General features: G+C 38.7%; 3 protein-coding genes across 3 annotated transcripts; all 3 read left to right on the plus strand.

Moving 5' to 3' along the window:
- The first annotated feature begins 1437 nt into the window (after window positions 1-1437).
- On the plus strand, window positions 1438-3827 carry LOC149104783 (fibroblast growth factor 1-like). Its single transcript, XM_089271010.1, has 3 exons — window positions 1438-1803; window positions 3285-3388; window positions 3592-3827. Exons 1-3 carry the CDS (start codon window positions 1677-1679, stop codon window positions 3769-3771), a joined length of 411 nt encoding a protein of 136 aa, XP_089127136.1. The 5' UTR covers window positions 1438-1676; the 3' UTR covers window positions 3772-3827.
- Window positions 3828-5482: 1655 nt separating this feature from the next.
- Window positions 5483-7577, plus strand: LOC149104784 (fibroblast growth factor 2-like). Its single transcript, XM_089271015.1, has 3 exons — window positions 5483-5694; window positions 6987-7090; window positions 7310-7577. The coding sequence occupies exons 1-3, from the start codon at window positions 5577-5579 to the stop codon at window positions 7490-7492; spliced, it is 405 nt and encodes a 134-aa protein (XP_089127141.1). The 5' UTR covers window positions 5483-5576; the 3' UTR covers window positions 7493-7577.
- A 1948-nt stretch (window positions 7578-9525) lies between these two features.
- LOC149104785 (RAD52 motif-containing protein 1-like) lies at window positions 9526-14232 on the plus strand. Its single transcript, XM_089271920.1, has 6 exons — window positions 9526-9709; window positions 9809-9887; window positions 10881-11023; window positions 11627-11749; window positions 12225-12375; window positions 13226-14232. Exons 1-6 carry the CDS (start codon window positions 9602-9604, stop codon window positions 13528-13530), a joined length of 909 nt encoding a protein of 302 aa, XP_089128046.1. The 5' UTR covers window positions 9526-9601; the 3' UTR covers window positions 13531-14232.
- The last annotated feature ends 2128 nt before the right edge of the window (window positions 14233-16360 follow it).

Genomic DNA, 16360 nt, shown 5'->3' on the forward strand with positions numbered 1-16360 from the left:
TTCTCGCTAATCCTAACCCGGTCATGGTAATTAATTCGAAATAGAATAATCCAGACAATCTAGTGTGATTAAACTAAGTCCTTCCGATGATCAAAACGTGACAAGTTCCAGTCTAAACAGGAAACAAACAAACAGAGACAACTGGTTTCAGAACCATCAATTCAGCAGAGTACAGAGGATCAAATTAAATTAAGTGATCCACTCTGCTAAAATAACATAGAGAGACTAAGACGCTTAATGGACCGAATGTTTTCTGCGCATTTTTATTTGATGCTTTGTTCTTTTTCCGCTCCCTGTATTTGTCTCTTCTTGACGGTTTTCAATTTCGACGCTGTGCTCAGCACTTTCCAAACCTCCATTCGCGCAACTTTCCCGTTACTTGCCATGATCGCTATCGGGGAATGTGCGCATGCGCGTATGAGGGGATAACGGGGCTCAGCTGATAACTGAGAATTAGTCAAACTTTTTAATTACTGATGGCAAAGATCTGAGATCTGCAGAAATTCGTGATAACTGAGAAGTTTTAACCGATAGCCGAGAAATCGCCGAAAATTTAACTGATAAATATGGGTTATTGACCAAGCGTGACGTCAAGATGGCTGGACATTCATGTTTATAGACCGACACGGAGTCGAGGTAAACTTGCAACAAACGAAAGCACTTTGCCATCTTGACCTAAATAGCCAACTGGTCTGCCTCCTGCCAGTTGGGATTTTTAACTATGTTACCTTTATTTGAAATATTTGTTTCCTTTGTTTTAGTGGCATGCCTGTAAACTAGCTAAGCTTAGTGCTTGTATAGCTAAGTGCATGGCCACTATAAAAAGATTTACATTACACTTTACATTTTTTTAACATGCCTGGTCAATAAGGGATTTATTATATGGATTTCGGGGAAATTTTTCTTGCGGGAGAGAGCGAAAATTCCGAGCGGGTCAAATAGTGCCATCTTGCCCGCTAGGATAGCCAATCACATCAGAGTATTTGGTTCATCTTGCCCACTCACGGAGCTAGCCATTTTTAACAGAGATTTCAGAAAGAAAGAGACCCAAAGGCAAAGCTGTGACGAAGTACTATTACCCAGGCACTCCCATCCTGCTAACGCTTGACATAATGCTTTTATGACGTCACACGGCCTCTGGAGAGCGTCAGATTCGCACATTCCTAACTTATCGCTCAAACCGCTTGTCAAGTCTGAAGTCTCATGCAAATCAGTGTAATGTCATCGATATCAACTCATGTACGATACAGTAAGTGTCCTCTTAAAGTCACAGTCATCTGTGAACTATTTTTACATCTAATTGAAATTCCACCGTCCCAATACTCGCACGCATGACTGATCAACTGATGCAACATGCAAATTAACCACCCTTAAATAAAGCATCAAAAGAAAAGCTTTTATCTCAGACAACGCAGGAAAAGCTCTTACTTGTTTTCCAAGGTACTGTAATTTCCACTAAAGGTTACAGCAAACGGTTGTAGACATACTGGTTAAAACAATTTCGTGGGAAGGCGCCTGGGTTTTTATTTTGGTGATTGAAGTAATGCACAGAAAATGAATTGGGCAGCTTTGACGGCTAAGAGGAATCTGTTAGGTTTGCACCAATAAACTTTGCATATTCACCCTTGAAAGTGAAAGGCCCTGCCTGAAACTGTGTACAGATCGCAGCGCCGGCCATGACTTCTCTTCAGCCTACAACAAACGTCTCCCGAAAGACGCAATTGATCTCCCGTCACGGGTTCTTTTTGCGAGTAACAGATGACACAGTTGAGGGGAGTCAACAACGAATCGGTGATGTTTATAGTAAGTTTAATTCTTCTGTTCACTACACACACATGTATCGTACAAACTGTAAACCAACAGGTCTTAAACAACGAGTGCAATTTTTCCTACTAAGTTCGCTAATGAAAGATCAGAGCTTAAACCAGGATAAACAAATTAGCCCGGCTTCATGGTTTTAAAGTTTTAATTTTGGATCATTTTATACTTGCCGGTTTGTATTGTTCACAACTTGTGTCGAAGATTCGACGTAAATAACCAGGGGAAAGGAGTTCTCTCTTCATAAAGTCCTTAAGAATTTGTGGAGAATTATGATGACTTGGAAGGTTTATCTTAATTAGGTTAAAACGCTTTCAACAGGTATACCAGTTTGTGTAAGGCCACATTGATCCTTAATTAGTTTACATCTCGGCCGTCTTTTGGACTGGAAAAGATCACACCGGTTCTGAGAGAGTCACGTGACAATCTTGCAAGACAAGTTAAAGTCGCGTTGTTGCAACGGTGAAAATATTAAGCATCAAATAATTTTTTTTTCAAACTTAAACATATGTGTTTGTCATTTGCAATATAGTCTGATAGCAATTACGTTATTTTGGTAAACTTCGATTGCTAAGCGCGGCAAAACAATTTTGCAGACGAGTGGTTTGACGAGAAGTTTTGAATTAGTTCATATATAAAAAAAAAAAAAAAAAAAATCAGTGATTGACTGTAATGTTAAGTGACTTCAAAACGCTGTTATGTCTGGCTTACTGCTACAAACGGCCTGCCCTACAGGGCCTTAGCCAGAAAGTGAGGTAATGTCTGTCGTCAAATTCTTTTCCTAGGTATTTAGCAATTTTTTTACTTTCCCCCTTTAAAAGAAAAACAACCAAAAGGAAAAAAAAAAAAAGGCTAACGCAAGTGCTTCGGTTTGCCTAACACCGGCTATCAGACCTTGATCTATATCTTGATATCTTGCGAGAGGTGAATTGAGGGGCGTGAATAGTTTTTCGGATCGACGGATTTGGCCGCTTGTGCACTGATCTCCTTACCACATTTGACGTCATCTGTGATCTATTACTGAACAGACGCACAGCAACATATCATGGATTCTACTTGTTTTATATTTTTATATAATAAATACAAATTTTATAAGAAAACACCGCGCATAAGCAGTTCCAAAGATTTCCGTGCTAAGATTTGGGCTTGTAGCGCTTGCTGCATGTTTCATGAATGTTCTCTTTTTTTAAGGGTGTTTTCAACACGCTAAGCAATTTCTTTGGCAACTTAATTGTATCGCAAAAGAATTTTGAGAAGAGTTTCCTTGTCTGACAGCGCTTTGAAGTAAGGATCAAGATAAACTTTAAGATCTGGTTGCATTGGAAAGCTAGCAAAGATGTACACACATAAGCTGCCAAACGGGGTCACGCTGAAGTACACCCAAATTTGCCAACTTACATTTATCTGTGACTTCGTTTTGCCAGAACCGTTGACAGAGAAATCTTTATTCTAAAATTGATTTGCAGCCACCCTTGAAATGATATCTGTTGCGCCAGGGGAAATTGTGTTACGAGGAGAAGTATCTAATAGATATATCGGGATGGACAGTAAAGGAAACCTCTTGACCTACGTAAGTATCAATGATGTCAATGATTAATGCCAATGAGGATTTAGTCATACACGCACGCAACGCGCGCGAACTGATGCATGCGCTCGCAGTCACCCAGCTTCCTTTCCTTCGTTTCTTCCCTCACTCACTCACTTGCGTGCTCGCTCTCTCGCTCGATCGAATCTAGATCATTTACCTTAACCTATGTCCTTAACTTTCAACAGAGCTCCTTGGTGGAAGATTGTTTTTTTAAAGAACGTCATAACACGAATGGCTACAGTTCATTTGAGTCTAAGCCTCACGCAGGCTGGTTTCTTGCACTGACAAACGATGGCAGAGCAAAGCCTGGGTCCAAAACTGCGTCCGGCCAGAGAGCCGTGGAATTTTTATCAAGAAGAGTTTAATCTGTTAATGGATTTTCCGCTGGATACTGAATTCTTGGTGCATTTGATAATGCTAATAGCGCAATAACTTTATTTTAGTTGGTCTAGAGTATAAGTAAAAGAGATGATATTCATGGGCGGATCCAGAATTTTTCTTAGGAGGGGTGCGTCACTAATTGGGAATGGCGTAACTGACTAATGAGGTCAACAAATTTTAAAAGCGAATAGGAAGGGGTCTTCATCTCAGACGGGTGGGGGGGGGGGGAAAAGGGGAATTGTTCACCCCTTGCACCCTCCCCCTAGATCCACCCTTGATATTTGAAGAAGTTCTAAGGTATTATTATATTATAAGAGGGTTTGATTTAATCTGTAGAACAGCACGTGACAAAATGCAAAAATCCTTTAGCAAGGGAAGATGATAAATCGTGAGAACGATAGAAGTGGATTAAAGTAAAGACAGTCATGGAAGTACGAATCTTATTGCGCAATAAATTTCGCATTTCTCCGCATTGTTCTGAGTGAAAGCAAGAGAATATAATGCCTTGGCAAAAACTATATTTTGAAAGCTGAATGGAAATCGAATTCATTCCTTGTGTTAAAGTGAATTTCCGCTCTTGCGTAACGTGAACGCGGGTTGAATATTCGTTTCTAAAATAAAATATACAAATATTATATTAAGGTGTGCCATGTTTATTTTGAGACAAATTTGGCCTCGTTTTTGAAACGAGACTGAAAGTTTTTCCCCTCCAACAATGACTTCCACCTTCCAATTATTAAGAACGGGGTAAAGAATATATTTAGTTATTTGCAAAGGTATTTGAAACTTTGCAAACCCTGCCTGATTTTACTTATTTGCTGAAAAGGTTCTTGTATTTTTTTTTTGTAAAATTCATATTTACAGTAGATTTTTTACTTTCCTATCATCTCATTTAACATATACTTCCTTTCCCCATTACTCACGCATTTTTCAGTTTCAAAAACGAGGCTTTCATAGCATGTAGAAGAAGCCCAATATGAAATTACAATGACAAGTCCTTTACATGTAATTGTCGCCTTAAAACTTAAAGGAAGGAAACTTCGACTTTTATTCAAAAATAGGGCTACGTTTGTAAAGCGAGACACTAAAAGGAAATACCCACGTCTCAAGGTAGCCACCTCCACCGATAACTTACATATAAGAAAATATTTGATGATACACAAAGGCCATCAGTAAGCGTTAATAATTGGACAATGTCCCTAGGTTTTCTATGAGCTCCTTGTCGACGAGGCCCAGCCAGTTGACTTTCGCTCATGATTATACTTCATGAGCGGTCAGAAATTTTTTTTCTTAGGTATCGTTTGAGGAAAAATTTCCCTTTCAAAATGTCGTGTGTGCGATCGTGCCCTGTTGTCATATAAAGAGTTGTTGTCGAGGGCTCATAGACTATAGCCATAGTTTTTGCGCCGAGCCTCATTTTGAAACAGAGGCAAAGAGCAGCTCATTTTGAAACAGAGGCAAAAGGCATATCCCGTCTCGGCACCAGGGAATTCTCACTGTCGAGGTCTAAGACGGCGTCTCAAATGCTAAGCACGTCAGTGTAAGTTTGGTACCAACAAGGATGCAAGATAGTTCTTCAATAAGCTACCGCTGGCCAAAAGAGACGATGTAGAAGATAAAATCACGTGCCGTTCCAAACAAAAAGAAAATGCAAAGGGTGAGTGAAACGAAATTCTTTTAACTTGGTAGGCGTCAATCACGATTAATCGAGGTGTGCAATTAAGTTAGACTACTACACTCAAAATATCTTCAGTGTATCGCAAATCCACTGACAACAACAACAAACGACATGGTTCATTTCACTCCCTACACGTCGTCATCGAAGCATTTAAAATGCAGTCATGGCTTCTACCTCAGAGTAAACGAGAACGACGTACAGGGAAGCCGGGACGAAAATGATATTCACAGTGAGTAGAGAAATATATTTCGCTAATTGTAATGTAACGTATAACTTACAGAATGCCTGCGTGTTACATTCGTGCCTAGGAATTGTAACCCAGCCATAACTCAAGTGAAACCTTTTCTTAGCATTTTTTAGCCGTTTATTTCCGAGAGCGATCATTTTCTAATTTCTCTTTACGATGTTGATACATTGTCAAGTAGACAGGTGAGGAGATTAAAGAAAATCATCAAGCGAGGAAGGGATGTCGGCTTCATATAGAGCGATATTCTCTAAAATTACATTAAAGGAAATGCGTAATAGTCAGTTAGGAGTATAACTTCTTTAAATCTACATGGCTTTAAGCAGTTTTCAGTTTCAAGAAATCGAGATTTGCATTCGAAAAGGCCGAGTATCAATGAAAAAAATGTATTTTTGATGTGAACTTCACTGAGGTCAGGTACTACGTCTTGAAACTAGAAGAAAAGGAGTTCTGACGGTTATTGAAAATATAGCATTGTCTACGTGAAGCCAGACACGAAAAAGAAAAACACAATTACGGTGATGAACTTAATTTTTTGACCAATTGATTGTCGGCCAGTTTTCCGCTTTCAATGTTAATTTAAATAATTTGGTGAAACATCAAAATCGTAATTCGTTGTTGATGATTTTCACTCTTTGTCATTCGCCGTACATTGCGCTGTTCTTTTAAAATGGAATACTTGGAAGGCGATCTTAAGTAAATTGGGTAGTCCTGTTATAATATTGGATTCCCTGTGTGTAATTGTCTACACTGCAATCGTGTCCTTTGGTAGCTTTGTTATACAGTTACAATATTAAGGTGTATCGATGCTCTACACGAAGTCATCAGAAAATCAGAAAACTAGCCAGACAAACATCATGTTACTGACTAAGATGATTAATTTACGTTTTTCACTTTCCCGCCAACGACCAATGCCCAACTGTTTTAAGACGTTAACCTAGCTTGAGCCTGCGATCCAATCAAAAACCAGTACTTGTTTTTATAGGCGTCAACTGACCATAACCTGGATGTCCAATATCAAAGATGTACGCTGTAAACCAAGGCTGCATGTTTCGGTCGACCTATTAGCAAGAGTATGGCCGCCATTTTGCGTAGTAGTCGTTGTCGTAACTTTGTTAAAAGAAACCTGCAGCGCTAGCATCCCATTCAGAACCAAACTAACACTGTACTTAGGCAACAGGTCCCAGTTGCTCCATAATATACAAACAGGAATCAGTGAAACACTGACATTTGTGACCCAGCCGCAGCTGCTATTTCTTGTGTTTCTTTGTCAATAGTTTTTCTCGTAATGGAGTTTGTGGAGGTCGGTGTGGTCATGATAAAAGGAAAAGCGGCAGGAAAGTACATTGCAATGAGTGCAAACGGAGAGTTATATACCACAGTAAGTAAGAACTGTCTGGTTTTGAATTGAATTGTCTAGAGGACAATAGTGTTTGGAATAACCGGGTAGAGACTCAAAAACAATATCACTGATAAGTGTGGGGTTCGAAGATACTAGTTTTTTTTTTCCCTTATACTCGTTGAGTCTTGATCTTGCTCCACTAAATCCTATTACATTACTTTCTTTTGTTTTTGGTCATTTATTTTTTAAATTCCACAGACCTCCTCATCTCGGCCAGAATGTGTCTTCAAAGAAACTTGTGGGACCGAGTGCACTTCGTATCAGTCCATGCTCAATCCTGACTGGTATCTAGCGCTGACGAAACAAGGCGAGGCGAAGCCTGGGCGCAAAACTAAACGCGGTCAGAGGGCTGTTAGTGTCATGAAAGAATCTTTGCTGTAAGATGATTGGATAGCGACTGATTCACAAAGTTGACTAACTTGTAAAGAATAAAAAGATATAAACGTAAGCGTGCTCGATCTAATAAGGCCACCGTAATGATTCAATTTAGCACCCTTCTTCCAATACGCGTTCCCTAGATGAGTGCTGTTTCTTTCTTAACAAGCGCCCCTATTCCAATAAAATCCCTCATGGCGAAGTGACATTCAAGACAGGGTTATAGAATAGGCTGATTAGACCAGTAAATTATGACTGCGCGCCTGTCTGAACGTAATATAGCCTACGTGACAGGCGTTCAATGGTGAAGGAGAGGGGGTGGGGTTGGGGTTTGGGGATGGGGGTGGGGATGGGAGAGTGTTCGAGCAACGATCGCTGAATATCCTGAAAGGCAGTTCTATTTTGCTCAGCCGAAATTTGGCAGCAGTTGTGATTTACGGTATTCTGTCTTTTAATTTCTCTACCTGCTCACGGTTTACGCCGGACTCTTTGTGACAGATAAGATTTTTGTCCTACATTGATTCCCTTGTTTTAAACTTAGATAATAATAATAATATACCGAAATCCCTTCTTGCTGGACAAAACACATTTTCTGTGGACAAGATTTTCAGTGAGACTTTGAAACATTTGCAATAGTCGTTTGAGTTTTTCTGGCATATGTTTTCTCCCTTGTCAAATTTTATTTTGCATTAGTCGTCGCCATCCGGTACCCCAGTATCCTCTAGCGCGACACAGATCGCGTGGACAAGGTGTCAATCCATATATATTTGGTGTTCCAACGCTGATTGACTGATTTCTGACAACTCGCTCCGCGTCGCATCTGCGGGGTTTCTTGGGCTCTAAGTGATGCGGGCAGGCTCTTCTTCCTTTCTTCCTTGCCTACTTTCTTTCCCACGAAGAGCCTCGCAGTCTATGGGTAGCTGTGTAACTCATGTCTGGCTCAGTTATAGCCCTCAGTTATAAATGCTACACAGGGTAATCACTCACTCGTCCTCTTAACCCTTTGTGAGGCATGAGCTTGCAACTTTCCTAACCTTGTTCCCACGGTCCTCTCTCTTCCTCCCTTGGGTTTTCTCGAGGAAGAGAGAGGGCCCTGAAAACGAAGTTGCATTTTTCGATCTTTTGCCGCTTTCCAAATTTTGGTCATGTAAGGCCCGTCTCATCTCAATTTCGAGAGTTCTCCGCCATGATGTATTTGGTCTCCTTAGGGTTTTACCTGACATAGGGCCTTATATTGTGTTTAATACGTATGCACTCATGGAACAATTGACTGTGAGCAACTCTGTATACAGTAGTGAAGGTACACATAGCCCTCCATAATTTGGACATGCACTGTTGGGCCCGTTTTGTCTCCCTCTGTAATATTTATTTCATAATTAAAAATTACAATGAAAACGTTCGCTGGCTAAAAAATTTCAAAAAGAACATTAGCTTTCGGCTGTCGATCTACAGCCTTCGATGGATAAAAATGGAATGCAAGAGGATAAAGTGTATGCAAAAAGGGCGCGATAAAAATAATAAGAAGAACAAAAGCAAAGTAAAAAGTATAGTATTCTTTTTAAACAATAGTCACCTAATTTACACATTTTTACTTTGCTATTGTTCTTCTTATTATTTTTATCTCGCCTGTTTTTGCATACATTTTATCCTTTTGCATTCCATTTTTATCCGTGGCGGGCTGTAGATCGACAGCCGAAAGCTCATGTTCTTTTTGAAACTTTTTAGCCAGCGAACGTTTTCATTTTAATTTTAAATTATGTCTCATCCTGGCAATCTTTAATAGTATTTATTTCATTTGCCAAAAAAGTAGCCACAGATTTCTGCTAATTTTTTTTCTCAGTTATTGAGGATATTGAAAGTATTAAATAAAAAGTGGGGGTCACCGTGCTCGTTTAAGAGAAAAAGGGCACTTATTTCGCTATCGAGCTTAGTTTGAGGGAGTTTGAGGCGCTAATGACGCGAAAATCGTACACAGTAGGGATGCCCAATGCAATGCAAGTCTCAGGTACACAGAAAACCACTATATGATTAATACACCACAGGTCAATTTTTCTACTAAAATACCGCTGAGTTATCGGACGATACGCGGGAGCGCGCGGGAAGTTCAAAACAAACATGGCGGACTCATCAGTTGAACTGATCGAGTTTTTTCGTCCTCATAAGAATGAAGTTAATCTGTATGTCACCAACATTTCAAGACGGCTAGAGAAAGAAGTGGTACAAGTAAGGATTTCTTTGTGTATAATAAGATGTTTTGCCATATAATATGGACAAAAATGGTGTACAACTGAACAATAAGAATTGTCGTTTTCAATGATTCAGGTGAAACTGCTTGAAATATTTTCCCAGTTTGGATTGGTGTATGAAGTACAAGTGATCGATTCATCGGATAGTTCAGAAGGTAACTTATTTTTCTTGTTCTAATTTTCTGATTATAGAAACTCTTTTTAACGTCAGAACTGTGAACACTGAAGACTTGGATACTTTAACAAATTGACGTCAGTTTTTTATGTGTAAAATGTGTAGATGGAGTGGCCCTATACAGTAAGCCTATTAATTTTCTTAGGTGATTACATGATTTTGACTGCAACTTGCTCAGCATAAGTACTTGAAACTTAAAGGAGGCATTTCAGAGCCACTTTCAATGTCAGACAATTTTGAGGTTTTCACTCTATCAGCAACTGCTAAGTAATGGAAATGATAAACCCATTAAAGAATAATAAGTATAACATTGTTGCTAGAACCAGAAGCCTATCACCTGGTGTAGGTGATGTGCGTCTGCTAGAATTCATTACCAGTCTGTCAGTTTAAGTGTTTTGCCTTAGCTGAATGAGCTACAACCCGGGTCTAAACTAGTTGTGACAAAAACTATATTGAAAAAAAATATTATCATTTTTCCATTTGTACTGAGTAGATTCCAAAATGTTGTAAAATAAATGGAGCTTATACCCCTCCCCTGACTTGTAATGTTTGTAATCATGTGTTTTTGGCAGGGACAGGGATAACACAAGAACTTTATCCTTTGGTTTTCAGACCAAAACAACATTGAATGGATGTAGTGGGGGGGGGGGGGGGGGGGGGGGCTACAGTGTGGTTTGATTACATCATAGTATCACATGCAATTATTGACAATACTATCTCGACAATTTTTTGCAGGGTTGTAGGTGTAGCTAAGTGCACTGACCACTATAAGCATTCAACATGTAAAATTGGTTTAAACTGTCTTAACAAGCCAACTTGGGATGATCCATTTTTAATCTGATTACTTCCCCACCATGCATGAGAAGGAACCTAATCAAGGCTGCATGTAATAAACTAAAGTAAAGTCAAAAAGTGATTATTAATTAACTGAGTGATTATCTAGTAACATGAAAATTATCATTTTTGCCATCAGCTCCTGAGGAGTCCACTGTGAATAGTTCTGACCTGAACTACAGTTCTCTATATGCCTTTGTCAAGTTTTATTCAGCAAGGGCAGCAAAAGAGGCAAAAGAGAGAATAAGTGGAAAGAGACTTTTAGGAGGCCAATTTTTAAAGGTCAGTTTTAGTTTTCCCTTGTGGCAGAGTTCTCATGGTAATAATGTTCTTTATCAACTGTTGCATAACTTTTAGGCCAGGCCGGAGTTGTTTGAAAGGTGGATATCACTATCCACTAGGTATTAAAATCGCTATCCAGTAGATAAGTGTTAACAAAACAAACCACGCTATCCACTGGATAGTGATTCATCTGGTGGATAGTGTTATCCACCTTTCGAAGAATCCAGGCCAGAGGGCTTAAGTGTCCTGGACGTCAGATCAAGTTATTTGGGTTTGAGCCCTAGCAAGGGTCATTGTGTTGTATCTGTGAGCAAGACACTTAACTCTCAGAGTGATTCCCTCCACCTAGATTAGATCTACATGTACAAATGGGTACAGGTGATTTTAACGCCACAAGGGGTGGGGGTGGGTAAACCCTCTCATAGACATGCTGTCCCATTAGGGAGGTGTCAAAATACTCCTGGACACTTAATACTACAGAAACCAGGATGTGCTCTGCTGGTAATTGGACCTCTAGGTCCAATGCAGACTTTTTTTACCTGTGTACAGTGTTATCTGAGTTAGCTTTAATTAAGAATTTATTGGTTAGCATTGTATATGCAGGCCCAGTTTGCTCAATGGAAAAAGTTCACAGAAGTTGTGCGACACACTCTGTACATGGCAAAGTGCACAGTGCTTCCTAATCATTACTTTGGATTTAATGGATGGTCAACAAAAATTGTTCAGGTAATGGAATCTTCCTTTCTTCATTTTGTTATGGTCACTCAGAAATGGTGATTATTTATTTGTTTATTTGTCTTTGAGCTTTAAATACCATCATTAGATCTCTTGTTTAGGGTAGATTACCTAGTACATAATAGCTTTACTAATTACTGGCTACCAAAGTCAATTATCTGAATTTGTAAAATAAAGTCGTTGTTGATGTTAAAATTCTGACGTGTGATTTCTAAATTTTTGTGAATTAGGGTTTTCTGAGAGAACCTCAGTCAAGTCCAAACACTTCCATTTGGGTAATATGGGTCACCACAATGTGTCATCAGTGCAGGAACTCACTGTAACTCTTCACATTTAGTGACTTAAGAGGAGTGTAGCCACTTGCCTAGGTGAGGAGCCACTCCCCTTCATGCCATGTTACAGTGTAACAGAAACATGGAAAAGAAATTGTTCCTCTCACAAGTTTTTACTGTTGCACTTTTTGCAGCTAGAGAGGCTAGAGAATAAAATTGATAACAGTGATTGTCAGGAAAAGAACAATTCTTTGTATAGATGTGTGGTTAGACTGGAGATTAAAGATTGTGAATTCTTTTGTGATGGCACTGGGCATGGTGGAGATCAAAACACGATAGAGCAAGGTTAGTACAGATTGATGGGCTGTCAAAGTGTCAACACTGATATTTTTAAATTCAAACAGTGGCTTGAGGACGTTCACATGAATTGTTTCTGTGCATCCTTACTGCGTAGGAAAATTCACACTCTACATCATCAAGTGTGTGCTAAGTAATAAAATGAACAATAACAGGGGAGATGGCCATTGCTATGGATTTAGCGATCTTGCATGTTCAGTGACCCCTATTTTTCTTTTGATAGATCACTTCCTCTACTGATTTTCTCTGTTTAGCAAAAAAAGAAAGGAAATCTATCAATTAAAAGTTTGAATTTTTTGCAAAAATGCACCATTGAATTCTGTTCTTTTTAGTTCTTTGTTTATCTGTGCATTGGTTTCAAATGCCTCTTGAAGGGTTAAGTTATGTTGGCAACATTTGGAATTATTTATGCAACAGACCCACTTTTACGAAATATGACTAATACCATTTACCTCCGTTGACTCACCTTTGATATTTAAGACCATGTAGACCATCTGTAAACCATGCTGAATTATGTACGCCAATTTGTCACATGCTTTGACTCTGAAATGAAGTTGCTGACTCCCATTTTTTTTGCATTTTTGACACTGCAGGTAATTCATTATCTGACTGCAGTAAAAATTTTTAAAAAATCTATTTACTGGAAATGTTCGTGCGAACGTCCTTAAGCAATGGTATCATAATCTGTCAATAGAGCAATTGTGAGAGTCTTCCATGTGGAAAGAAATTTGTGTCCAATAGCCCAAGGCTAGTAGATTTCTTTTGGAAACTTTTTGAGGAAATAAATATTATGTGACTTTTCAACTTTCAAATTCTTTGTAAATTTTATGGTTCACAGAAAAAGACCCTGCCAAAAGACTTGAATTGCTTGGATATGCCAAGAAACTGGCTCACAGGCATGCATATGAAAATGCATTTAGAAGAGTGATTATTATATCTTTGGACAATGGCAAAGTTGGAGTAGAGATAAACCAACAAGACATGCCTGATTGCAGTTTTGATGAACCCGTGGAGGATGGAACAGTTCATGTAAACCATATTAAAGAAATGCCTGTCAGTGATTCAGATGAAGAACACAATACACCATTAGAACTTCAGAATACAAGTAACTCTTCACTTGCTTGTAATGGTGTTGAAAGCTGAAATTGAACTTAATGAACCTGGAGAGGAAGGAACAGTTCTTGTAAACAATATTGAAGAAATACCTGTCAGTGATTCAGATGAGGAACACAATGCACCATTAGAACTTCAGAATACAAGGAACTCTTCACTCACTTGTAATGGTGTTGAAAGCTGAAATTGTACTTAATGAACCTGTAGAGGATGGAATAGTTCATGTAAACCATATTGAAGAAATGCCTGTCAGTGATTCAGATGAGAAACACAATACACCATTAAGACTTCAGAATACAAGTAACTCTTCACTTGCTTGTAATGGTGTTGAAAGGTAAAATTGCACTTAATGAACCTGGTGAGGAAGGAACAGTTCATGTAAACCATATTGAAGAAATGCCTGTCAGTGATTCAGATCTCCTATTTTTTTTATTCCAATTTGAACTGGAAACCATACTTAAACAAATTGAGCAAGAAAGTTTCAAGAGGCATTGGAGTATTATCTAAAATTAGATATTATGTAAACAGGAATAAAATATTACATTAATTATATTATTCACTTATTTACCCCTTCCTCACCTATGATTTATCAATTTGGGGCAATACTTATAATTCTACTCTTAAACCTTCAGTAATTGTTCAAAAGAGGGCTATACATATTATAACTTTCTTGAAACCAGATGAACACTCTGAGCCTCTTTTTAAGGAATTAGAGATTGTTAAATTAACTGATCTTGTTGTCCTCCACAATGCACTTTTCATGCATCACTATTACTATAATCTTCTTCCATCTTCTTTTGAAAATTGTTTTTTTTTTAGACTATATTGGGTCAAAATTTTACATTTAGGTTGTCTCTTTTAAGACTGATAGAATACAGACTGATAGAATACAGTGAACATGCATTTTTTCTTTAAATTTTCGTGGCTACTGTTGCCAGGCAACAGTAGCCATAATATTATTCAATGTTTTATTCATGTTAAAAATAAATTTCGAGGAAAAATCTGGCACTTCCCAGGAATGCAATAATGTTACAACACCTTATTATCCAATTTTTGCTCTATTATCTGTCAAGAAATCCCTTACGGGAGGTTAAAAACGAAAGAAAATGTCAGACTTTTTGCTCCAAAAGTGGTCGCGGTCGCTTACGAGAGGTGGTCGCTTACAAGAGGTTCCAAAAATAGTGATTTGACTGGGAAACTTTTGGTATTTTGGAAAGCTGGTCGCTGAGGAGAGGTGGTCGCTTACGAGAGGCAGTTGCAACCGGAGGTTCCTCTGTATTTATTTAAATCAACAATTAAATGGACACTCAGGATAATTTTGCTGCGTTTTTGGTCAAAACAATTATCATTGTAAATCTGTCTCTAGACCTGGCTATGCTTAGGGAAATCCAAACCTCCCGGGGGGGGGACTTCCATATAAAGAGGATGGGGGTGATCTTCTGAAATTTTGATAAGAACCCCTAAGAGGTACCAAGATCCTGTTTTGTGGGCGTGGCTTGAAATGTTTTTCACCCCTAAGAGGTACTAATTCTAAAACAACACATTATCTCTTGTTATATAATTTTCGGATCAATACACCAAAAGGTACGGCAAAAGCTCCCGCTGTGGACCTTTTGAGGCTGAACACCTTAAGATTGAGGTACCAAAACCGCTTTTTTAACCCCTAAAAGATACGATGAGCAACCCCGTCCTTTTTATTTGAAAGTTCGAACGCTTTGATACACAGACGAGATGAAACACAGATTGAAGAAATTATACAAAATCGAAGAAGTTAAACATTTAGCCAGGGCCATGTAATAAGAAATCAACGAATAGCGAGGTGTGATAAAAATACGGTTTTGCTTTCGACTCGCGTCAGTCATTTGAAGGGGTTTTGCGTTTTACACCTTCTGGTCGCGCGAAAATTGGGGCGAGGGTAAAAAATCGGGGAAAAATTAACGCCCGGGCGGAGTGTGGGGGTATTCAGCGGACACACTTTTATATAAAAATATGTTGTGTAAGTGATCCCGTAAAAATTAAAGGACATTTCACATGCACATACGTAATATGACATACTTTTCCCGCGTAAAATGTAAATATGGCGGACAAAGTGGACGAGGAATATCTCCGTTTGCATTTGCATGATTATAGAAAGGAAAATGGCTATGTCTTTGTTTTTTTTTCGAGGGTGATCTTAAAGAATTTCTCGAAGAATATATGTCATCGAATTCAAGCTGCTTTGTTCTGTCAGATCACCATAGTAAGGAATCTTACTTGCAGGAAGAATGCGAATTTAATTTCCGCAAGATTTGCTGAGATGATGACGGAGAAGACTGAGTGGGCTGCGACGGGTGCATCCAATATTTCCATGCGAACTGCCTCGGTATCAGTTATTCTAAATCCTCTCACAGCCATTCTTATTTTGCCCTCATTGAGAACCATTTTTATAGTCGATTGCATTATAAACTAGCTCCAGATTATTTGTCTTAAACAAGATTTTTGTTTTGAAACGAGTCTTAATTCCATTTGTAAATTTTTGAGCCTCTCACCAGTTGTTGTGAACACGGCATAACATTGTGTCGATTCCATGTCAGTAAACCTAAAAGTGAAACTAAGAAAATACTCTTCTTTTTTTCTTTGCCGTTAACTTAATTAAACCTTAGCAAGCTGCCACAGTGATGGAACAACGTATTTCAGTATGCCTTGGAAAAAGGCCACGTTTGTCCGCTTTAACTCGGAATGCCACCATTCGATTGTAATGAATTTTTGCCGGACGATCCGCGCGCAATGGCGTCATTGTAACTTATGTACAGAAGAGGGGAAAAAGAATTGAGTATTATAAATTTGCAAACAGAGGTAAAAATGATACCAGGTGTGCAAC

Source organism: Orbicella faveolata, unplaced genomic scaffold (assembly GCF_042242905.1).
Source record: "Orbicella faveolata isolate gen_17 unplaced genomic scaffold, um_ofav_v1 contig_34, whole genome shotgun sequence".
In the NCBI taxonomy this organism is placed as follows: domain Eukaryota; kingdom Metazoa; phylum Cnidaria; class Anthozoa; order Scleractinia; family Merulinidae; genus Orbicella; species Orbicella faveolata.

Coding starts and splice junctions, on each gene's coding strand:
- LOC149104783 (XM_089271010.1), top strand. CDS start 1,677: ATGACTTCTCTTCAGCCTACAACAAACGTCTCCCGAAAGACGCAATTG. Junction 1,804..3,284: donor ACGAATCGGTGATGTTTATA/GTAAGTTTAATT, acceptor ATTGATTTGCAG/CCACCCTTGAAATGATATCT. Junction 3,389..3,591: donor AAGGAAACCTCTTGACCTAC/GTAAGTATCAAT, acceptor AACTTTCAACAG/AGCTCCTTGGTGGAAGATTG.
- LOC149104785 (XM_089271920.1), top strand. CDS start 9,602: ATGGCGGACTCATCAGTTGAACTGATCGAGTTTTTTCGTCCTCATAAG. Junction 9,710..9,808: donor TAGAGAAAGAAGTGGTACAA/GTAAGGATTTCT, acceptor TCAATGATTCAG/GTGAAACTGCTTGAAATATT. Junction 11,024..11,626: donor TAGGAGGCCAATTTTTAAAG/GTCAGTTTTAGT, acceptor TTGTATATGCAG/GCCCAGTTTGCTCAATGGAA.
- LOC149104784 (XM_089271015.1), top strand. CDS start 5,577: ATGGTTCATTTCACTCCCTACACGTCGTCATCGAAGCATTTAAAATGC. Junction 5,695..6,986: donor GGACGAAAATGATATTCACA/GTGAGTAGAGAA, acceptor CTTTGTCAATAG/TTTTTCTCGTAATGGAGTTT. Junction 7,091..7,309: donor ACGGAGAGTTATATACCACA/GTAAGTAAGAAC, acceptor TAAATTCCACAG/ACCTCCTCATCTCGGCCAGA.